Here is a 23,132-nt window from a genome sequence, read left to right as displayed (position 1 = left end):
AATTTGTCGGCTCAAAGTCCCCGCTTTTAATATACAACTCAAGGGTTGACGGCAGGATTCTTCGAATTTAAAGGGTTCAGCAACAGGGCTGCCGCCATTGACATGATTGATCAGTCGACATATTTCTTGGAAAGGAAATTCAATCGCCGTTTTGGGCGTTAAGCGTCAGGACTTGCCCTTTTGTCAAAGGAGTTACAACGGGAACTTGGAAGCGAAGTGGAGGGACACCAAATTTTTTTTCGTCAAACAATTTGGGGCGTTTCAAGATGATGGGAGAGAGAAGGAAGCGAACGGCCCGCCAAGGCGTAGCAAAAATCTATAAAAGCAGGAGCAACATTCCTTGGTTCTTCAGTCGAACACCCGACTTTGCTACCTTCACTCGTTCTCGCACTTTCCAGATCACCCCAAACCCTCACCATTCCTTCAAAAATGTTTTCCAAAGTCCTCTTCGTCGCTGCTACCCTCGCTACTTTTGTCGCCGCCACTCCCGTCCCCGACGGGGTTTCTAACTCTTGCAACACTGGTTCCCTTCAGTGCTGTTAGACTTTCCGATCGTGTTCCTCCACCCTATCGTTCTGACGACTCTATCTTTTTGCCTCTCATTTAGGCAACCAGACGTTCTCTTCTACGTCAGGAGAAGCCAACCTCTTGGGCGCCCTTCTGAACCTCAATCTCGGCCAGCTCACTGGCCAGATCGGCCTTAGCTGCACTCCTATAAGCGTCATAGGCCTCGGTCAAGGTGCCAGCTGGTGAGTTATTTTTCCCATTTTTTTTCCCGCACCCTTCTCAAGCGATTGCATACATCAGCACTCAGCAACCCGTCTGCTGCAGTGGCAACACGTTCAGTGCGTAGTCCGTTTTCTCTTGATTTCTACTACTGACTGAAGTAATTTCCAGATGGCCTCATCAACGTCGGCTGCACCCCCATCAGCCTCTAAATGCCCTACTTTTGGACTATTTCTTGTCTATTGAATATTCCTACTCGTTGTTGCACACTTGCTCTACCTAGTCAGGCCATCTGTTTACTTGAGCATTGAACATGGACTATTCAGTAAAATCACAGAGTGCAATCGCACTACCGCCGCCTTGACCAAGCAAAAATAAGTATACAAATCTTGTGTCAGAAATTTCTCGCCAGGGCTTTGAAGACATCGGCACAGGTGCGGTGATAAACGGTAGTGGCTGGGAGCGAGAAGAACATCAAGCGATTAATCAATCAACTTCAGAAAATGCGCTGAAAAGTTGTTGGAAAGTTCTGCCCGCCCATTTGATGAGCTACGGCAATGACATATCACTCTACTGCACATAGATAAATTCATGAGAGACGGCAATGTTGGATGTTACACCATACCCGACTTGTAAATGAAAATGCGGGAGGGAACTTGTGTAGAAATGTGGGGGATGTAAGTATGTTAGTCACACGTAAATTGATCAGGAAGCTTTCCAGATTCACATTGAATTACTTGCGACTGGATGATTCTTGCGAGACTCGTAAACCACTATTAAGCTTTGGAATGCGGTCATTGCACCTGTTTTCAAAGCAACATTTACCTGGACCGTTGGTAGTTAGTTGCATTACTGTCATGTGACCATTACCGGGTCACTTTAGCTTAAATTGCAGATTGCACGCCTCCCTCTCATTGGGAGCACATAAAATTTTGCGAGTGAGTAGGAGGAAATATATATATATTGTATCTGTAAGTTTTATTCTGGAGGGATGCTTTTGGGTAGTGTTAAAATGCCTTGACCCATTTGCCCTGAATTGGTCAACACCCATAAGCCAACCGTAAAATATTCTTAGACACCTCATATTCTCTGTATCTGATTTAAAATTTTGTGTGCGAGTTACCAATACCTCCACTGTAAACTTTCAAAAATATTTGTGTCAATAGAGGCTAGCACTGTGGAGAGAAATGGTCGTCAATTAGATAGACTTGCTTTGATGGGCAAACTTGGCAAAACAACAATGTGACCATCTTATCTCCCTTATATCTCAGCTCATGCTCAACGTTCTATCCAATAAATCTCCACACACAGCCGCATGTACGTTGTCAAAGTCTGTTCAAAATTTCAAATGCATAGCATGGATCGTTGTGGTGCTATAGCTTGTTGACCTGTTAGGGTCACATGACAGTAGTTTTTTAAAAAGTAACATAAGTAACCAAAGGTCATTCGGGTACGGGGAATCGAACCCCGAGCTGCCGCGAGACGTAGATACATCGCCCTGTGCTCGTGAGAGGCGGCAATGTTAACCGTTACACCATACCCGACTTGTAAGATGACTGTAGAAGGGAAGCTATGTGCGAGTGTGTTTTTCCGATGTACGTCGTTGCCAGGCGCAGTAATGGCCCGTGGAAGGGGGTCGATGAGTTTGTGGGAAATGATGAGTGTTGACGTACTTATGTAAATGCTACGCCCCCTAACGGATTGACAGGAAAAGAAAAGGATCAGTCGTACTTGGGACTTGGAGATACGTCGCAGGAGTAGTAAGACTCATGGAACTTGATAACTATAGACTAAATAGGTATAAAAATTTGAATAAGGGTATCACCAAAGCGCATCATATGCGCGCATCGGTACTCAAAGGTATACTTGGTATCTTACTCACGCACAACAAGCACTCCACCCCTTCCCATCCCCATCCTCCCCCCTTTCCCCCAACCGAATCGCCTCATTCCCACTCGCCTCACTCACTTCCTCGCGCTCGTCCCTCAACCTACCCACCGCCTCCTCATACTCCCACCGCCCCACAACCCTCCTAACAACATACCCAAAAACATCCTCCACCCCCTCTCCCGTCTTCGCAGAGGTGAAGAACAGCTTGGGCCCACGCTCGGGAGCCTCTGCGGAAGTGTGTTGGTGTTCGCGGGCGAATAAACTAGGCGTCATAGTCGCCACGCTACTCGTACTCGCACTGCCCCCCGATAAAGAGGAGGAAGACGAGAGACCCAAGAGTCTACGTTGGCGTGGGGACCAGGAGGGTGGTGGTTCGGGCGATGATCGTGCGGATTCGTAGATGGATGAAGAGGGGGTGTGGTAGAGTGTTAGTGTTGTGTGTGTTGTCGTCATTGTGTCGGTGTAAAAACGGGATGAGGAGCTGGAGCGTGGTGTTCCTCTGGGACGGTGTTTGGGGGAGGAATCTTGGTGGGGTGCGATGGCGATGGGGCGGGGGGAAGTGGAGTGCGCGTCCTCTGAATCATCACCATGTGGAAATGAGATTTGTGGAATGATGACGTGCTGTTGCGGCGGGGGTGGTGATGATAAGTTTGCAAAAGGGGGAACGAGCTCGTCGATAAACTCCAATGCCTCCTCTTTGCCAACGAGCCTGTTAACCCCTTTATCTTTATCCATCTTGTTCCCCACAACAACGCAGCAGTATTCATGCACGTCCCCATCCTCCACAGGCGCCTTGTCCTTAAAATCGTTCCACCATTTCTTGAGTGCGTGCATGGATTCGGGGGAGGTGACGTCAAAGATTAACAGCGCTGCGTCTGCCCCGCGGAAGAATGCCGATGAGAGGCTTGAGAAACGTTCTTGGCCTGCTGTATCCTGCGCGCATACAGGAAGGGAAAAAGTAGGTAGGTTAGTTCCGGGGTTGGATGGAAGGAAAGAGATGGACCCAGATCTGTAACGTGACTGATTCGTCTGGGTTTCGTGGGTGTGGAACCGTCTTCGTGATGAAATCAGCACCGATAGTCGCTCTGTACCCCGTCGAAAAGCGGCCAGAGATGTACTGAACCATGTCAGACGCTCGTTAAATGTAATTACAAGTACAAACTCACGCACCTTTCCTCTGAGGCTAGTCTTGCCTACGCCAGAAGCACCAATCACTACGAGCTTTATTGTAGGCATCGACGACACGGAAAGAAGAAGAAGAAGGGCACAGCCACATATAGTCACGTCACACCCTGCCTGAGCGGAGTGTAAAAACTAAACCTTCGTGACTCACACTCATCGCCTCGTCACACGCCAGCAGGAAAAAGAGAAATGTCCTCAACAGCTGGTTTATCCCGTCGTCGTGTCGGCGGACACTCTTCTTCCGGGACTACAGCTGACGACGATGACACCAGTACCCCAAGTCTCAGTCTGAACGGAGGAAGTCGGACGAATTCGCCTCCTTTACCTGCTTCGAGTTCACACCAAGGTTCGCGGGTTATCTTTGCGCTTCTGGGTTTTTGAGTTTGGCATGCTCACCAGGTAGATACGTATAGGTTCCGGGATCCAACATGCCGGCTCGGCTTTTGAGGGAGGCAGTAAAGTAGCGTTTGACCCGCGAGATCTGGCGCAGGATGCTGGTGAGGAAGCTAGGATTGGGGGGAAGATGCCTAGGTTGACTATCATGGAGGAGGTTTTGCTTTTGGGGATTAAAGATAAACAGGTTTGTTTCCCTTCCCTGACTTCTTCCTTGGTCCCACCCACCAACCAACCCCTTTTGATGTCGATCTCAACCGCAGGGCTACCTCTCCTTTTGGAACGACAACATATCCTACGCTCTCCGAGGCTGCATCCTCATCGAACTCGCCCTCCGCCGGCGCATCGCCCTCGTCCGAGACCCAAACAGACGTCGTCTCCCCTTGGCAGAACGGATAATCGAAGTAGTGGATGATCGTCAGACGGGGGAGACGATTCTAGATGAAGCGCTGAGGATGATGAAGGCTCAAGAGGAAGTGGAAAGGATGGGTGTTAACGCTTGGATTGATCTCATGAGCGGTCAGTCCAGTTCACGCGGGGGGGGCGCTTGCTTCCCCCGTTCCCCTTTTCCTTTCATCACGGGCTAAAGCCCCTCGTAACAGGCGAAACATGGAACGTCCTCAAAATCGGGTTCCAACTAAAACAAGTCCGCGAACGCCTCGCAAAAGGTCTAGTAGACAAAGGCGTCCTCCGCACCGAAAAGCGAAACTTCCTCCTCTTCGACATGGCCACCCACCCCCTCTCCGACATCCGTACCAAAGAATCCCTCATCACGCGCGTCGTTTCCATACTCACTTCCACTACCTCCGCAGTACCCGAACGCGCGCTGGATAAGGAGGGAACGCAGTGTAGAGTGATGAGGGCGGTGTGTTTGGTGTGTGCGGCGTATACGGCTAGTGTGCTTGATAATGCGTTTGGGAGGCTGGGGTATGAGGAGAGGGAAGGAGCTTTTGGGAGGTGTGATGAGCTTTTGGGGGAGTTTGTTGTTTGGCCTCTTGGGTCTTCTTCTTCTTCCAACTCGAATTCGTCTTTTGGGGGGGGAGTGACGCCTGCTGGGAGGAGAAGGCACGCTTCGAGGATCGCTAGTGGAGGAACAAGTGGCGGTGGGGATGGGAGAGAATCCATTTTGGGACTTGTACAGGAGGTTAGGAAGGAGATGGTCGGTGGGGATGAGGATGTTGGGTTTGAGCTTGTTGTGGCTGTTTTGGAGGTGTTGAGTAAGCTTGATTCGTTGCTTTGACGTTTTTTTTTCTCTACTTCTTCTTGTGATATTATTCTGTCATATACCTCTTTTCTCTTTCCTACACACGGATTATGATTCAGATTGTTGTGTAAAGACTCGTCTCCCAGGCCTTGTTTCTTTTCGGTCAACCGCGAAGGCGCAGGATTCTGTACGAGGATACCTATTATGACAGCCGCCTCCTGGAATCTACTAGTATGATACTTACAGAGTGCGTTATGATTTATTTGTGTGCCCGAATGGATTAGCACTTGGAACTCAATCATCAGCGCTGAACAATTCACATGAGTCTTCTTTAAAGCTCAAGTTCGGATTGACGTTGTGGTCACGGTGTGGCTGCAGACCAGTGCACTTGGCATCGCGCTTTTCCTCCTCATTCTTGGTCATCACTGTGGTCTATGCACATAAGGGGGCGTCGAAAACTTGGGGCTGTCTTTGGGTAATCAAATTTCAAAAACATCCCGCTCACGCTGCCTAAACTCAGATAGTATACTGATGTGGACGCTCGTTCGTCTCTCGTAGACTTCGACATTATGTGGAGTCATCACACAAGCATGAAGGAAACGCTCAGTTTGAGATATTGCGTGGGCGGATGGCGATGACAGGTGGTGATTACCGTTTCTCCCTCCACAACGATCCATGGCGTCCTTCTCCAACACACCTCCCGAAATCATCGAAGAAATTATCAACGCTCTAGGTGATGATGTTGCCGCCTTAAAAGCATGCTCACAGACCTGCTCATCACTTCTCCCGTCATGTCGCAAATGCCTGTTTCGAACCATCCATATCACTCCTCGTGACCATCCCCAACGAAACCTTCCACGCCTCATCACATCATTCGGTACTCTTCTCGACAGAAATCCAGGAATTTCAGATTACGTTCGGAACTTTGTGCATCGCATCTGTACACCAGATCTCGACGATGACGATGTGTTGAGGGTGCTGGGGAGACTTCGCCGGGTGCAGTCTTTCAAGCTGGGAATGGGTGACCGCGTAATAGAGTGGAAGACACTACGTCAACCGTTTCGTGATGCTTTACTGCGCCTCATCCACTTGCGCTCCATTTCCCGTTTGAAAATATCTGATATCCAAGATTTCCCGATTAAAACTTTATGTCCTTGTGCCAACTTGGTCGACCTCACTTTACTCTCCGTCTGGGGTTCTGCAGCTGGAATTGACGACGATGAGCAGGGGGAGGGGAATTTTGTCCCGGAAGCCGTTGCACCGCAGCTTCAATCCTTCAATTTCGATTCGTGGAGCAGCCCATATGTTCTTCATCTTCTCAACTACAGACGGTCCGATGGCATTCCTGTGCTAGACTTTGGTAGCGTCCGGAGGTTAACGGCCGAGGGACAAAATGAGCAGGATTTGGTGGTAATCCAGGCGTTGATCAAGGCTACGCAGAATCTCGAAGTTATTAAATATAGCGGTACGTATGCATGCACTCAAAATGCGTCGTCATGGATCTCATATGCCATATCTCACTCATCAAATTTAGTGATCGAGCTGATCAACGGATACGCAGGTCTCGCTGTGGCATTAATGAACACCCCATCTCTATCAACCTTGCGAAAGTTGTGCCTTAGCCACGAAATTAATGGAGAAGGTCAAGACCCCTTGTGTGGGCTCCCCGAGGCGCTTAGAGGGCTCTCCGGGCGCAACGTGATTGAAGAAATTTACCTGGAAGTTCTCGTTGATACGGACTGTCAGTGTAACACTGGGACCCTTGAATGGGGAAGGTTGGATGCTGCACTCGAACATGGCTTCCCAATGCTTCGCCATGTTTTGCTTGACATTGCAGTTTGGGTATTCTCGTCTCATAATGCTGGCGAGATCTTGCGGGCAAAGTTGGATGAACTTCCGGCGAAGTGCTTTCCGTGGCTATCTAAAAACCCGACAGTATTGTTCAGTTTTTCTACGAGAATAGAGTGGGTTTAAACTTTAAACCACTCAATCCTTACTTAAATTACCATAAGCGCGACTGTCTCATACACGCTTATTCACCGTATAAAAACCAGTTGAGACTCGGAGGTCACGCATATCATTTCCACCACCTTCAACGATTGCACTCAGCAAGATTGTGACTGCCCTCCATTTGATTCACAACGAGGTAGTAACAGAATAATGATGCCATTCCCCAGAGGACGACGACCAGTATACGATTTTATTTTATTTTATCTCAAGATTCTTCAATTCTGGTTACATATATTCATTTTTTCGTCTTACTCAGTGTCGTTCGAGTCAGGGATGATAAACTTGGATGACATTAGGTTGATAATGTTCAAATCTGTATTCAGTCCTTGAAACTGACAACTACAGCATCTACGAAGCGTGACTATAATGGTTCCGCAGGCACCACGGATTTTTCCGACGTGACTCTCCATAGACACCTAACTTCTAAGAACGTTTCTCCCTCCTACCACGACAATCCATGGCGTCCTTCTCCAACACACCTCCCGATATCATCGAGGAAATCATCAACGCTCTTAGTGATGACATTAACGCTTTGAAAGCATGCTCACAGACCTGCTCATCACTTCTCCCGTCGTGTCGCAAATGCCTCTTTCGAACCATCCATATCACTCCTCGTTCCTATCCCCAACGAAGCCTTCCACGCCTCATCACATTATTCGGCACTCTTCTCGACACTAATCCAGGAATTTCAGATCACGTTCAGAACTTTGTATACCGCATCTGCACGCCTGATGTCGACGATGATGATGTGTTGAGGGTATTGGGGAGGCTTCGACGCATACAGTCTTTCGAGCTGGGAGCTCGTGACCGCGTTATATCGTGGAAGGCACTACGTCAGCCGTTTCGCGATGCTTTACTGCGTCTAATCCACTCGGGCTCCATTTCTCGTTTGGAAATAGCTAATATCCATGATTTCCCGATTAACGCTTTCTTCCCTTGCGTCAACTTGGTCGACCTCACTTTACTTCGCGTCACGGGTTCTGCAGTGGGAATTGACGACGATGAACAGGGGGAGGAGGTTTTTGTCCCGAAAGCCGCACCACGGCTTCGATCGTTCGCTTTCAGTTCGGGGAGCGGCCAACATGTTCTTCACCTTCTCAAAGACAGACGGTCCAACGGCAATCCTGTGCTGAATTTTTGTAGCGTTCGGAGGCTGAGTGTCAAGGCGGAGAATGAGCAGGATTCGGTGGTAATCCAGGCGTTGATCAGGGCCACGCAAAAGGTCGAAGTTATTGAATACACTGGTACGCATGCATGCACTAAGGATTCGTCCTACTGAATATCATATGCATCCCACTCACCAATTACAGTGAACGGGTTAATCAACGGATACGCAGGTCTCGCCGTGGCATTGATGAACACCTCGTCTCTATCAACCTTGAGAAAGTTGCGCCTTGAATACGTCATTGTTCAAGACGATCGAGATCCCTTGTATGGACTCTGCGAGGAGTTTAGAGGTCTCTCCGGGCGCGATAACGTGATTGAAGAAGTTTCCCTGGAAGTTGCTTTTCAAAAGGGTCATTGTAACGCTGAGACCTTTGAATGGGGAAGGTTGGACGCCGCACTCAAACATGGGTTCCCAATGCTTCGCCACGTTTCCCTTAACATTGCGGTCGGGGTTCTCTCATTTTATGGTGCTGGTGAGATCTTGCAGAGAAAGTTAGATGGGCTTCCGGGGAAGTGCTTACCGTGGCTATCTAAAAACACGACAGTGATGTTCAGCTTTTCTACGAGCATAAAATGAGCTTGAGCCTCTACTTACTTGTATCGTAAACGACACTGTCTCATACGCACTTCTTGACCTTATAAGATCGCTCGTAGAACACCCAACCGCCTGCCAGTGCGTCCAAGTTGCAATCGAAACCTGCATCGATCCCACTCAGCAACGTCGTGACTGCCCTCCATTCAATCATGCACAACAGAAGAATAAGAGAGCCATTTTCCCGAAATGACAGAGGCTTCCGGCTAAACCTCTTCAATGAGTTGTGATTTGTGTGTTGAATTCTTAATGTTTATATATTCATCGGTTGTTCTGGGAAATCGGAGGAGCATCCATTCATAATTCATTAACGAATGGAGTTCCGTGTAATCCGAGCGCCGGAAACGAGTCTGAGTTCGACGAACGGTTATTTTCGAGACTTGAAAGCCAACGGGCTTGCGGAGATGATATGCCCTTCAAGTTGAACAGGACTGTAAATGATCATTTGCAACGATGTAATGGGCATCACACCTTTCAAATCGATACAAATCCTCAACTACGGTACGCTATCCAGCGGACACACCTTCCCCAAGCCACATTGACCAATCTATGGCAACGAAGATGTGGTGTAGAGAGTGTCGAAGTTCCGGATGCAGGAACACAAGCGACCTTGTGCGGAAAGCCCTTGTCTGTGCGATGAACCCCCCAACTGCTAAATTCCCCTCGACAGAGTGCAGCGTTTTGTCGGCGTTCAAGGTTCCGTGGGCTATTCTCCGGGAAACTTCGAAAGCTGACGAGGTTTGGGATCAGGACAATTGACACTGAGTCACGGTGGACAACATCCCATCATCCTGATTCCTGACGTTCCCATGGCCAAGAGTAACTTTGTGAGGGACATACGGAGTTGGTAAGCGGAATAGTATACAGGATTTGTGTGCATCTTTGCGACTGACTTGGGCATTAGGGCGCATTCCCATCCAACTTGAACTTGATCGAAGAATCCCCCGCCAGTCAACCGCCAGTTCAGGTCCTTGCGCAGCACTTGTTGAAAGTATTAAATGTCTACCCTGAGCGCCCTAGTAAGTGTCATCAATTGCAACAATCAGATCTGTAGGTGACTCACCGGTTTGAAGAGAACATCAGAGGAGTGAACACATCGGAAATGTTTCAATGTTTGGTGCCAAATTGTTGCTTCGTCACCTCGCCCAAACCTCGCCACGTGCCTGTTCGTCGTCGTCGAGAAACTGAAAGCGAGCGACACCACCTTCAACTACATGAACACCCCAACGATACTCAATCGAAACGCGATGGACGGAACAAACGACGAGTACCAGGGGTGTCGGGTTCAGTGCGACCAAAGCGCGACATGGCTGGCTGGGAATACGCAGTTTCCGCATGAAGAGTTCTATTAGGTACTCATTCAAACGAGCATGTCTCCTGCTTCGTCGCCATCTCGCGGCTTGTTAGATTCAGCGGCTACTGTTATGCTTCAACTCCATACAACGAGACCAAGGGCGGATACAGTGGGAGAGATGTTACATCTCGGTATTCGTGGCTAGAGTGAGTTCCAGCTCTTGTCGTCGTTGTCTCTTTTGCTCACCTGTTATTTCGAAGCTGTAGCCTGGACGTTTATTCCTACCTGCAAAACCCTTTCACGGTGACTTGACAAATTACTGTCTGCCACGCACTCTCCAGCAACCTGTCCTTCACTCCAGTTCGCACTGCGATGGAACTGCCTCCTTCACGGTCAATGCGCTACGTTCATATGCAAACCGTCTCTCTATACCTCCACATCGTCGTTTTGTTCCTTCTGTGGCGTTTCTGTCTGGCGTCTACGTGGATGAACACACTCATTTATACGTGCCCATTGCTTCCCCAGGGCCCTATCTCTCGCTTCTGAATACATTGGTGACGTCTTAAGCTAGCTTGGTTGTAGCCCTGCCACGTTTGCCAGATCTCTCACTGGTCGACTCCTTTGCTCCTTTATTTGTCTATCCGAAATGGGTGGGCTGATGGCTAGGCGCGAATACGCCACCCCAAGTTAAGATGGAACTTTCAAATTCCGTGCATATACTCACAAATCATCGTCTGTTACTCGATGTTGGGCGCAAATATGATTCGTATGGCTATATCCGTCGTTTTCTCCGGCTCCTATTCCGCTTCGCCCTTAGTTGAGGCGTGTCCTTCGCTTTCTATCTTGTCCTTCCCTCCGATTTTGTTTTGTCGGGTCTGAACTTTTTGCTCGGATACGCAGTCCTGGTTACGACTCATTGACTCGAACACAGCCGCGAAGCTTATTTGTGCTCAAAGTCCACGATGTAACAAAGCTCCCTCCATCGCTTCGGCACAATCCAGGGGTTGCGCAACGTGGCGGGGAGGCCTCAGGTTCTTCCGTTGCAATTTTCCACTCCTGCGTCAATTCAGATTTTGTTTTCTCAATATTTCACATTTCTTACCTCGGCTGCGATTATTAAAACTAAACCGATGTTGATTGATTCGTATTGTTTTTTATTCCCTTTGACAGCTAACTGCATAATCGTAGACCATATCTAAATTTTACTTTGTGCGCTTTTATTTGTACAAACAACCATATTAGGTAGAACGCCCTTCCAAGTTGGCAAGTTCCAACCGCTCCACCCTTATGACGTGCGGGGCGGGATTGGAGTGTTTGGAGCAACTACCGAAACGGTGCTAGAATGTGGAGCAATAGGCAGCCCGCGCGCATATGGGCATCATGGTTTACATAGCCACGGCCTAAAACGGATGTTTATGCACAACCAAAGGCGCAAAGTGAAATTTCAGATGTGGTCTACGATTATGCAGTTAGCTGGAATGTGATTTTTAAATTTATGTTGAAGGTGGTTCAAAGGCATCTGAAGAACGTTATTATTATAATAAGTCATAAGTCACAAGTGATTGCGCGGGGTCGATTATCGGTCCTCGTTGGAAATGATTAATGAGGGTTGAAGCTGAAGCGCTGAAGGTTCAGTTAGAAAAATGGCGCATTTGCGACCTTGGTTGTGCAGTTGAGAAGGTCCGGATTCAAGTAAGTACCCGGATTTGCATTGTTGTTGCCTCATTGCGTGCACGAATTTCGGGATGACTCGGAGCAGTTCCAAAAATGGTAATGACTCCATGTTTGATGCATGACAGTGGCCGCCTCGTGGTGTTTTCATTGATATAAATAGCCTTCGATTGTCAGGCTTGAAAACTATCACGAACGTATACCCCAATGCCTCCCCATAAAATGATGTCAGATGTTTTCCCCGAGCTCTCTGCTGTGCGCGACGCTATCTCGAAGGATCAGCCTTTCTGCACCGGAACCTACTCATTGACTGACAACTCTGGTCGTCTCTTCTTTCTCTCTAGCGACGGAACGTGAGATAACCCTAATCCCCTTCCGCTTGGGGAGAGACAATCTGATTTTTTGTTTATGACAGTACACATTGTGTGGACCTCGCCAACGCGAATGATCCTAAAATCCACACACTTATCGCAGCTTGCGAGCGCGCTTCTTTTGGCCTGGACAACAAAGACGTTTCAGATGAAACGTATCGCAAAGCTTGGGAGGTGGATAGCTCGAGAATCTCGACGCGTTTCGACATTGTCAATACGGGAATCTTAGATCACGTTTATGCTAAGCTCTTGCCGGGATGTCCGGACAAAATTCGACCGGAGTTAGAGAAAGTGAACGTTTACGGTAAGGGCGATTGAGGAACACCAGTGAAATAGAACACTTACAATCACATCTGCAGGTCCTGGATCGTTCTCCAAAGCACACAAGGGCACTCCTCGCAGTGAGGGCAGCTTCAGCTCACTTGTTGTTGTTTTCCCTATCCCTCATGAAAGCGGAGCCCTGCAGCTCCGTCACAAGGGCAATGAGTGGACCTTCGATTCCGCAGCTATAATTTCCGCTATGGAAACCCCTTCAATTGCATACATCGCATTTCACAAAGACGTCGAGCAAGAAGTCAATATGGTCACTTCAGGTTTCCGCGTCACCCTCACCTATAACCTTTTTGGGGACGACTCCATGCGGGAACCGTCTCATCTGTCAACGAAGGAAGACGAAATGGCCCTCCGCGCGTCTCTCACTGCCCTTTGTGAAAATCCTGATGTACTGCCAGATGGCGGTTATCTCGGTTTTGGCCTCGAGTTCATGTATCCGATTGCCTCAGGGAGACCTTGTTTCGAAAGTATAAGGGAGGTCCTCAAAGGCAATGACGGCCTAATCGAACGCGTTTTGTATCAACTAGGTCTCAGACCCCAGCTGAAAATCATATACGAAGTTGAGGTGATCCGCGAGAAAGCAGGCCGTTCCTTCAGAACTCCCATTCAGGTCATGTTGAGAGACCTTGAAAAATTCCCGAATTGGGCGATCAAAGAAAATCTCGTGGTCGATTTGGTCTCGGAAAAGGTGGGTGGCAGGGTGGTTTGTAACGCTGATGATGAGGACATTGATGGAAATCTGGATTGGCATGGCTTTGACTCAACCAAGATACTGTGGATCACACCACATACGAAGCTCTCTTGCATCAAATCCGCATACGTTCCCGCCGCGTTTGGGAATGAGCCATCGCTCGGCTACACTTATGGCAACCTCTGCCTCGTGGGGACGAGACCAATGTCGAAGGAAGATAAACCGATAGGTCCGAAGGGGGTGTCTCAACGTCTAGTGGCGAAGAGGCGTTAGACACGAATGAGGGTCTTGTTTGAAGTCGAAATACTCAATCTGACGCTTTGAATGACCATGCACCACGCAATAGATAAGAAACTTCTACAATGACCGAAATTGAAATTGAGAAATCGATGATCACTCGGCGTGCGAGCAGCTTGTCCCAGATTGGCAATCCCGCCCCTGTTAATATTATGAATGCTACAGTGGCAGTGCCACTGTTCTCCATCACTTCGATTGTGCCGCGAGACTGAACCCTTGCCTCATGGTCCATTGCACGAGTTATAAACACTGAGAGTTTTTGTCGAACTTTTGTCCAAACCCCGCACATTCGCCAACTCCCCAACAAAACCCCATCACTCAGGTCGAAAGATGTCCACGGTCCTTCCCGATGTCATGGCTGTCCGCGACGCCATTGCGAAGCAGCAGCCATTCTGCACCGGTACCTACCCGTTGAGTGAGGATGCTAGGCATCTATTTTTCCTCAATAGCAATGGAACGAGGTGAGATACTGCCCGGTTTAGAGAATACACATCCTGATTTTCGTCGCCAGGGCACACTATGTAGATCTTGTAAACGCGACCGATACCAGCCTCCAGACCCTGCTATTGGCTTGCGAACCAGCACCTTTTGGGGTTGATAACAAAGACATTTTGGACGATACGGACCGTAAAGCTTGGAAGATGGATAAAGACAACTTCTCAACCCGCCTGGATGTCGTTCATACTCGAATTTTGGACCGCATCTGCATGAAGCTCATGCGGGGAAACGTGGAGAGGAAGATAAGATCAGAACTGGACAAGTTAAACATTTACGGTGAGTGAGATTAGAGATCGTTGATAATCGGATACTTTGTGATTGTACCACAAAGGTCCTGGATCTTTCTTCAAGGCCCACAAGGACACACCTCGTAGTGAAAATATGTTTGGCTCCCTGGTGGTTGTTTTCCCTACTCGACACGAAGGTGGAGCCCTTCAACTTCGTCACAAAGAAGAAGAATGGACCTTCGACTCCGCGGCCATAACTTCAGCACAAGAATCCCCTTCGATCGCCTATATTGCATTTCACAGCGACGTCGAGCACGAAGTCTCCATGGTCAGGTCGGGTTTCCGTGTAACTCTAACCTACAACCTCTACATCGACGACGATTCGTCTAATCCTTCTCTTTTGTGCTTGAGGGCTAATGAAATGGCTCTTCGGACGTCTCTATCCTCCTTTCTTCGAGATCGCAATTTATTACCAGAGGGCGGATATCTTGGATTCGGTCTGGAATTTCAGTATCCACTCGCCCATGGGGGAACTAAACTTGACGACCTGATCAATTCCCTTAAAGGTGGCGACGCAATGATCAAGCGAGTCTTGGATCACCTCGATCTCGACCCACAGCTGAAAGTCATTTACGATGGTACGATGTATGGATTGGAGGAAAACCCGGGTGAGAATCAAGATTCGCAGGATAACAAGAATCGGCCAAGCCATCGCTACTCAAGTGAAGTAGTTCAAATCATGTTGGATGACATAGATCGCTTCCCAGACTACGAACTCCAAAGTAGCCTCGTGGAAGCGTTATCCTTGAGAACCGTGGGCGGGGTAGTGGTTTGTGATGCGGACAAGGCAGGTGTATTTTGGGATGAGCGCGGGAGGCGCATCCAAGTGGGGAAGGTATTGTGGATAACGCGGCGCACAAGGTTCTCCCGCGTCAAATCCGCTTTCATCGAAGTAAATCATGCGTCACTCGGCTTCACTTACGGGAGTCTCTGCCTCCTGGTACCAGTTTCCGCTTCGGGGAAGAGAGTGAAGAACCGCAAAGAGATTTAGCAGATGTGGGAAAGGGATGGAGGATGATATCGGCCAACGTTAAGCTGGTTCGGCTTTAGAGGTAGCCTGAGACTTGTACAACTCTTTTGGTAAAAATCAGTATGATTTCGGGGTATCTCAGTCTTCACACCGTTTCCTGTCACTCAACAACAATTTTTACAGCATCTTTGGATTATTGAACTTCAGCAGTGCAAGAATCAGCATGCGACTATGTCTGGGTAAAAAAAACCGAAGAATTGTACTTTCGATCTTTCAAGGACATGAAATCACTGTCGTCGGGTAGCTCAACAACGACATGAATTTGATACGAACAAGGCAACTTAGGTTTGTCAACTTGGCAAGCCTGGCACTGGTGGAATGTGAATGCATGCGTCAAGAATCATGCTGTCTGCTCAGAATGAGACGGGCGTTCACTACGCCACAGTTCGGGGAAATAGAAGGCTTGGTAAGAATTGAAGATTTGACGCACTTCGTGGGAGGGAGGGAATTTGAAGCATGTTATGTGCGCTATGCTTGTGTGGTGTGGATAGTGATCACATCGTGCCCTAGGCATGACGAAGGATTGTCGAAGATTTATACTAATCAGTGCTAGCGAGCATGCATGTTCGTCGTATATTGTTGACTTAGTGCGGGGAAGTAATACGGCTTTGGATGTAGTTCAGCGGTACCGCAACTAGCATCGGTACGACTTCTGATCCCAGTGACATATGCACACAATTTCCTTGTCCACGTCTCAAAATAAAGGAACAAACTTAGGTTAGTAACTACAAGGCGCCTTGATTATTAACAGGCGCCCAAAAGTCGACCGTTCGAACTACCAACGTCTAAGGCGTTGATTCTTATCTACGTTGTTTTCTTCGTTAGAAAATATTGCAATTGACTCGAGGTTAGAGGCAGAGCTCGGACTACGTACCAAAGTACCAACTCCTTGATCGTTTTGTGATTGTTCTTCCTAAAAAAATAAAGATTCCGTATTACAAGTCTCTGAGAGCCAATTCAACCTGCAATTTTTTACTATCCTACAGTTGAACGATCTCCCTAGTATATTTTAGTCCATTGGTAACTGCGTTGGGGGTTATTTTGGAACAACGGTAGCTCGCTCCGTGTTCTGGATTCAAACGACGCATGACCTCTTTTTCAACTGAAGTGGCTAGCCCAAATTTTCGAGACTCATCCACTTGGAGAACCTCAATCGCCGGAACTCATGAATAATAAAGTATTTTACCCTTGGGGTACCGCTATAAAAACGAAGTAGATCATGAAGTACCCTCCTCAGAGTGCTTTTCAGCTTTCTACTTTCCTTTGAAACTTACAAAGATTCAACATATCCTCTACTCACCGCTTCTTGTCAATTCTCGCTCTCGTTAGTATGGCCAATGCTTTCAGTGGGCATGGTATGCATGGTGTCACATATTTTCTGGCGTATAGCTAACACGTCGATATTTTCTCCAGCGACCTATTACGCTCCAGGAGTATATGGAAAAAAATAAAATCCAAATCTTAACTTATCATGATCCTTCCAGTTGGGTGCCTGTGGCAAGACGAATAAAGCCAGCGATCATATCGTCGCGCTCTCAGTCCTGCAGTACGGCATTGGCAAGGGGGGTCCAGGATTTTTATAAATCCTATGGGGTTGAATTTTTTTCTAAGGCCTCGACGACTGGACTAACTGACTAGGGTGGGAATATATTTCCTTATATAGAAACATTACATCATAATGACTATATCCCAAACTGATGTCAAACGTCTCGCCTTCGTTTGTTTCCTCTCCTCTGCTGCGCTGTTCAAAGGTGGAGAGATCACGAGGTGATGGTAGCAGCAACAAGGGGTCGCCGAAGCAAGGCGAGCCCCAAAATTTATAGGCTGGGGAGTGTAGGCTACACTACACATACAAATGTCCAATGTCAATACAAGTACAATAGAATATAGTCCATTTTAAAAGAAAACAAGAAGAGGGAGTGGAGGGAGGGCCAAAGAAAATCTGAAGAGATTCTGCGAGAGGCACGATACGTGAGTATTGAGCTGAACGAGGCCTTACAATGCTTCTTACAATCTAGCAGACGAAGTCTGAACTAGAGGGATGTAAGAATGAGGATGACGCTCAATATGACGAAAGCCTCACCAAATGCGCAGTGATTGGAGAGCGTTTGTAGTAAACGATAGGCGGAGCCTAGGTATGGAGATCACTGACATTTGGATGAGTATGCGGCGCATAAAAAAGAGAGCGCGGAGCGCTTACCTGTGCTGGGTAGACGTGGTCTGAGAGAGAGGGCCAGCACAGGAGAGGGAAGCGACATCGATGACTTCTCCTAACCCAGCATCTGCCAAACTTTGGAACTGAGTCAGGGATCGATGTCGCAACCATGGTTGATGAGCGGGGCTCAAGGGGAAAAGACTCTGCGGAGCTGAATCTTTTCCTGGCGGAGTTTTGAGTTGGCGCAGAGGCCTACGAAATGCCTCCTTACCCTTGGAACCCGCCATTACGACGACCTCTGCTGCGCTGTTCAAAGGTGGAGAGATCACGAGGTGATGGTAGCAGCAACAAGGGGTCGCCGAAGCAAGGCGAGCCCCAAAATTTATAGGCTGGGGAGTGTAGGCTAGTGAAGTGGTGTTGATGTTGTTGTGGGGTGGTGGTGGTGAGAGATGATGGAAGCAGGAAGCGTAGAAATTTGTTAACAGCGCCTTAGACGGAGTCCGATGGCGGCCAACTGCTGTTCAGCACGAACAGTGGGATTGTCTCTTATGTAGATCTTCCATGCTATAGAGGACCAGCAACCAATGGCTTGTATTACATCCTCAGATAGACCAAGGCTGGCATAGAATGTGGCACCCCCTGCACGCGCTGAGTGTCCGCCAAATTCGCGACTGAGCACAGTGAAGAAGCGAGCGTCGAACCATGAGCGAGTAGGGTGAGAGCCGTCCTCTCGTAGAAAGAGAGCAAGGCGGGCTTGGTGAACAGAATCACGTCGGTCCACATATTCTCTGAGAAGCGAGATGGGGTCGGCGACTTCCTGTTGTGAGAACAAGATGTCAGTACCACGGTAGAACAGATCTCCCTTGTGATAAGGAAGGTGATACTGGGCCCGTCCTTGAGAAAAAGTGAGGGAGGAGCGTTTGATGATCTTCCTCCAATCGAAAAGGTCTTTTGAATTCTTCTGGACCAGTTCACCAGAGCGGTGGCATGCATAGAAGAGGCAAGAAAGTATGGTTGCAAAGAGGAGATCGTCATAAGACCCAGACCCACGGGCAATATGTAGAAAAGTTTGTAAGTGTGCAGGACGCAGAGGCAACTTACGACGGATAGGGTCTGCGCGGATTTTCTTGGATCCTCGAATAGTAGTTGTGACGAGTGGGTGGGCGCGATTAGCGTCAAAGTTAGGATATAAGTCAGATAGAAAATGTCTGACCCCTGAGAGATATTTTGGGCCAGAGGCGATGAATTGGGAGGTGTAGGCGATGTAACGAGCTAAGGTCTCGGGGGTGGGTTCAATGGACAGGTGATGGTTCATGCAGAAAGAAATGTAGTCTCGAGCTCCTGTTGCGTAGCCTTTTGCTGTTGATTTTTCGATAGCGTTGACCTGTAAATGAAGCACGCGATTGTCGAGATCACGTAGCTTCATTGGTGGGCGAGTCCGGCGTAAAGGCCTAGACCCGCCCAGGGCGCTTAAAAGCACGCCCTCCATCGCGCCGGCAGGAGGTCCCGTGGTGGGGAGAAAAGGCGGACGCGGTCAAAAGGGAATTCAGGGATGTGTCGAACACGGAGATCGATGCCTGACTCAATGATGACGCCGGCTATAGCCATTAGCGGACCATTGTGCAACGCTTCAGAAACACGTAAGCTGTTGAAGATGGCGACTGAGTCCAGGCTATCAGTGTGAATGAGAAGACGGCGAGGAGGTGAGGCAAAAGAGGCGACATGGTGGATGGCGGACATAATGGCCACTAGTTCCAGGAAGAAGATGTCGATCTTCAGACCAGGGGGACATTCCTTGAGCCCGTACATGAAGCCTTGATTCCCATATACGAAGGACATGCCGAGAGTTAGACTTGCATCAGTCCACACCTCAAGATCAGCTGCAGAGTCGTCCCAAATACCATCATCTAAGAAGCGAACACCAACTGCTTTGGGGATGATGCTGACAAGCCAGGTGAGGTCAGATACAACTTCAGCATTGAGGTGTACAGCGCCAAGAGGCCGAGATTTTCCACTGGTCTTGTGGTAGAGGGCTGAGAGAGCAGGACGAGCCCATGGTAGAACGTTTAGAAGCCAATTGAGGTGACCAGCTAGACGTTGCCATTCACGAAGAATGGGCTTTCGGTTGGGTGTAGAGAGGAAGACATTGATTTTGTCGACAATATCAACAAGGGAGCTCGGAGGAAGAGACAGGGAGCCTTGGTTAGCGTCGACCCAGAAACCGATGATCTTCAGGACATCCCCGTGTTCTTGCTTTTTATCCTCGAAAGGGCACTGGATCGCTTCCCAAAATAAAAGAAGTTGAACTTGTTGTCGGGGGCGGAGCTTCCCATGATACATGATCAAATTGTCTTCGAAGTCCCAGCCGAAGAAGTCGTCCATGTAGACGTGAAGGCTGAAGATGCCCAATTTCCGAATAGCCAGCCAGCACAAAAGCCCAGAGACAGCGCACCAGCAACGTGGAGATGCACGGTTTCCGAAGACTAGACGGCGGACAATGTAGAGCTTACCCTCAACTACAACAACTTGACGAAGTTGCCATAGAGGGTGTGCTGGCAGGTTAAGAAATGCAGATGCAACATCTGACTTGAAGGTTATGATTCGACAACCTGGGTTGTCTGTGTGGGCATCGCGAAGAGATTGGCCAAAAGGGTGCATGTCATCATAGCGAACCTTAGCTTCAGATCTTGGAATGCCATCGTTTATCCCAGAGCCTGAGTGGTCAGTGACGACCCGAGCTTTGCCATTCTGCCAAACAACGAACATGGGGGACATCTTCATCCCTGGCAGGAGTTCTGAGTCTGAGAGCTCATTGGACCAACGGCCAGCCGATCTTTCTTTGTCCCGAAAGTTGCGGATGGCATCGAGATCACCTTCATCTGTGGAATAATTGTCGATGACTTCTTCCAGTTCGACCTTCCATTCTCCATCATCGAGAGGCCAGAATCCGTCTCGAAGGCCTGTCATGACCGATTGGACGAAAGGTTGATTTGGATGATCAGTGAGCATAGACTCGAATTTATCGACGTTGAAAGGTGTGTCGACTTTGATGTGATCTCGCATAGCGAGGAGGGAAGCTTGGATCTTCTGGTCTTGCAAAAGATGAGCAGGTGGTGAAGGGAGAGGAGGCGCGGACTCGGTGTAAAGGGCAGCAGGGGAAAGGTGTTTATTAGTTGAGTTAGACCATACGTATCGACGTCGGAAGCGAGGTACATCTATGAGGGGGGTGTCCAGCTTTCGCTTCAACCCTGAGCTGATAGTCCTAGGCCCTTCCCTTGCCTTTGCTGCTCTCTGGGTAGCCTCCGCTAACTCCCTTTCTTTGTCGAGCTTGGAGGAGAGTGTTGCAGACGGGTTCGTCTTTTGCTCGATGTTGGCCTTCGCACTCGCTGCAATTCCCATGCCTGCGCCCATTCGGGCAAGGGGCGTCGCAAATGCCCATGTTCCAATTCCTGCAAGGAGTCGACGAGCGCTTCGAAGGAGAGCTTGAAGAAGGCGATGGGTTGCTGCGCTTCTTGGGAGATGGGCTAGCGCTCTGGAACATGCGTGCAAGAAGTGGCACGTTAAGCTGAGACCGATCATCCATGCGAAAAGGACTCTTCGCATAGCGATCCCGAGCTTCGACATCGAAAGCGATGGCAATCGACGGGTCATGAGGTACTGCACGAAAGAGATCAGTGACCATACGTTGATAACTTTGGAGTTCCGAAGAACGGTGACGATAAACCAGAACAACGGCTGAGCTCCAAGCTCCGAATACGCGGAGCCATTCGGATTCGGATCGAAGGGAGCGCTTAGCCGAAGCTTGATCCTTCTTGACAAGTGCATAGCCTCCTCCAAAGTCCCGAGGCTCGTCGTTGTGGTCGTACCCTTTGTCCATCGAGGCAAAGAGTTTCTCAAAGTCAACAAAGTGATCCTGAATAACTGAGCGCCAGATAGAGCGGGGGACGGGATCAGCAAGCGGCTGTACTTGCATAAGGTTGACAAGGGAGTCGATTGTCTTGTCTGTACCGATCGCCTGCCGTAATTTCCAGGTCTCCTCGATGTGGGGATCGGATATGGCTGAAGTCGAAAGCTCGGCCAGATGCGGGGCAAGAGCGAGCACAGTAGCGGGTAAGGACTGGGAAGACGAGTGTTCGACTCCGAGTAATTTTGCGAGATCGTCGGTTGAGAGAAGAGTTGTAGCATCGTCGTGGACCTGTGAGCTTGCCAAGCGGGAGAGCTTGGCATTGAGGACGGCCCACACTGCGGTGTCGACTGCTGTGCGACGATCAGCGGCTTCGCGGATGCGTACCTCCTCCAGGAGTGCTTCGCGCCGAGCTCGAAATTTGACTGCCTGAGCCTCGTCAAGACCTTCAGGAGTCGATTCTCGGACTGCTTGTTCACCAGACTGAGTGTCTGGCTGTTGGTCAGCCTCTCTGTCTTTCTTTTGCTGCTCCAGACGTTGGGTAAGTTGCTGAAGGTAGTCCTCGCCTTCAGCTGGAGAAGCGCCTGCATCTTGAAGACGTTTAGCGAACTCCAAAAGGGGTAATTGCCCTTCCACGACGTCGGAAACGACACCCTCAAGAGCTTGAGCACGTTGCCGGGTTGCTTCGGCAGTAACATCGGTCATCGAGAGGAAATGTCAGATGAGGGGGTCGAGGGCGAGGTGTGACTTAGGAAAGGAGGTTGGATGGCGAGGGAAGCGAGCAGTATACCAAAGAAAATCTGAAGAGATTAATCTAGCAGACGAAGAATCTGAAGAGATTCTGCGAGAGGCACGATACGTGAGTATTGAGCTGAACGAGGCCTTACAATGCTTCTTACAATCTAGCAGACGAAGTCTGAACTAGAGGGATGTAAGAATGAGGATGACGCTCAATATGACGAAAGCCTCACCAAATGCGCAGTGATTGGAGAGCGTTTGTAGTAAACGATAGGCGGAGCCTAGGTATGGAGATCACTGACATTTGGATGAGTATGCGGCGCATAAAAAAGAGAGCGCGGAGCGCTTACCTGTGCTGGGTAGACGTGGTCTGAGAGAGAGGGCCAGCACAGGAGAGGGAAGCGACATCGATGACTTCTCCTAACCCAGCATCTGCCAAACTTTGGCACTGAGTCAGGGATCGATGTCGCAACCATGGTTGATGAGCGGGGCTCAAGGGGAAAAGACTCTGCGGAGCTGAATCTTTTCCTGGCGGAGTTTTGAGTTGGCGCAGAGGCCTACGAAATGCCTCCTTACCCTTGGAACCCGCCATTACGACGATCCCCTCTCCCCACTGTACTTGCACGAGTCACACGTCCACCCTGGAATTCTGCGCTCGATACCCACACATACAAGATGATACTGTATAATGTGTAAGTT

At 49.0% G+C, this 23,132-nt stretch overlaps 9 protein-coding genes across 9 annotated transcripts; 6 read left to right on the top strand and 3 right to left on the bottom strand.

Annotated features, from left to right (window-relative positions):
* Positions 1–429: 429 nt before the first annotated feature.
* On the top strand, positions 430–938 carry LbH12 (type 1 hydrophobin; the record flags this gene model as incomplete). Its single annotated transcript, XM_001889928.1, has 4 exons — positions 430–538; positions 608–749; positions 808–845; positions 898–938. 4 exons carry the CDS (start codon positions 430–432, stop codon positions 936–938), a joined length of 330 nt encoding a protein of 109 aa, XP_001889963.1.
* A 2,407-nt stretch (positions 939–3,345) lies between these two features.
* On the bottom strand, positions 3,346–3,852 carry LACBIDRAFT_241531 (uncharacterized protein; the record flags this gene model as incomplete). Its single annotated transcript, XM_001889894.1, has 3 exons — positions 3,346–3,549; positions 3,620–3,733; positions 3,787–3,852. Coding segments are annotated over 3 exons (384 nt in total), but the record flags the coding sequence as incomplete, so codon positions are not given.
* Positions 3,853–6,070: 2,218 nt separating this feature from the next.
* LACBIDRAFT_335053 (uncharacterized protein) lies at positions 6,071–7,369 on the top strand (the record flags this gene model as incomplete). The annotated part of the gene is made up of 1 exon (XM_001889927.1): positions 6,071–7,369. One exon carries the CDS (start codon positions 6,071–6,073, stop codon positions 7,367–7,369), a length of 1,299 nt encoding a protein of 432 aa, XP_001889962.1.
* Positions 7,370–7,862: 493 nt separating this feature from the next.
* Positions 7,863–11,024, top strand: LACBIDRAFT_335052 (uncharacterized protein; the record flags this gene model as incomplete). Its single annotated transcript, XM_001889926.1, has 8 exons — positions 7,863–8,649; positions 8,716–9,064; positions 9,227–9,245; positions 9,679–9,795; positions 10,069–10,183; positions 10,517–10,664; positions 10,725–10,761; positions 10,800–11,024. 8 exons carry the CDS (start codon positions 7,863–7,865, stop codon positions 11,022–11,024), a joined length of 1,797 nt encoding a protein of 598 aa, XP_001889961.1.
* A 178-nt stretch (positions 11,025–11,202) lies between these two features.
* LACBIDRAFT_316586 (uncharacterized protein) lies at positions 11,203–11,578 on the top strand (the record flags this gene model as incomplete). Its single annotated transcript, XM_001889925.1, has 2 exons — positions 11,203–11,331; positions 11,390–11,578. The coding sequence occupies 2 exons, from the start codon at positions 11,203–11,205 to the stop codon at positions 11,576–11,578; spliced, it is 318 nt and encodes a 105-aa protein (XP_001889960.1).
* A 755-nt stretch (positions 11,579–12,333) lies between these two features.
* LACBIDRAFT_295984 (uncharacterized protein) lies at positions 12,334–13,891 on the top strand. The gene is made up of 3 exons (XM_001889924.1): positions 12,334–12,482; positions 12,545–12,804; positions 12,860–13,891. The coding sequence occupies exons 1-3, from the start codon at positions 12,337–12,339 to the stop codon at positions 13,795–13,797; spliced, it is 1,344 nt and encodes a 447-aa protein (XP_001889959.1). The 5' UTR covers positions 12,334–12,336; the 3' UTR covers positions 13,798–13,891.
* A 260-nt stretch (positions 13,892–14,151) lies between these two features.
* Positions 14,152–15,597, top strand: LACBIDRAFT_316584 (uncharacterized protein; the record flags this gene model as incomplete). Its single annotated transcript, XM_001889923.1, has 3 exons — positions 14,152–14,282; positions 14,333–14,595; positions 14,651–15,597. 3 exons carry the CDS (start codon positions 14,152–14,154, stop codon positions 15,595–15,597), a joined length of 1,341 nt encoding a protein of 446 aa, XP_001889958.1.
* Positions 15,598–17,420: 1,823 nt separating this feature from the next.
* Positions 17,421–18,078, bottom strand: LACBIDRAFT_316583 (uncharacterized protein; the record flags this gene model as incomplete). Its single annotated transcript, XM_001889893.1, has 4 exons — positions 17,421–17,589; positions 17,648–17,669; positions 17,720–17,783; positions 17,837–18,078. 2 exons carry the CDS (start codon positions 18,076–18,078, stop codon positions 17,768–17,770), a joined length of 258 nt encoding a protein of 85 aa, XP_001889928.1. The 3' UTR covers positions 17,421–17,589; positions 17,648–17,669; positions 17,720–17,767.
* A 4,636-nt stretch (positions 18,079–22,714) lies between these two features.
* LACBIDRAFT_316581 (uncharacterized protein) lies at positions 22,715–23,025 on the bottom strand (the record flags this gene model as incomplete). Its single annotated transcript, XM_001889892.1, has 2 exons — positions 22,715–22,730; positions 22,784–23,025. 2 exons carry the CDS (start codon positions 23,023–23,025, stop codon positions 22,715–22,717), a joined length of 258 nt encoding a protein of 85 aa, XP_001889927.1.
* Between the last annotated feature and the right edge of the window lie 107 nt (positions 23,026–23,132).

This window comes from Laccaria bicolor, genomic scaffold, assembly GCF_000143565.1.
Source record: "Laccaria bicolor S238N-H82 LACBIscaffold_75 genomic scaffold, whole genome shotgun sequence".
In the NCBI taxonomy this organism is placed as follows: domain Eukaryota; kingdom Fungi; phylum Basidiomycota; class Agaricomycetes; order Agaricales; family Hydnangiaceae; genus Laccaria; species Laccaria bicolor.
This window is presented reverse-complemented; position numbering and strand designations above follow the sequence as displayed.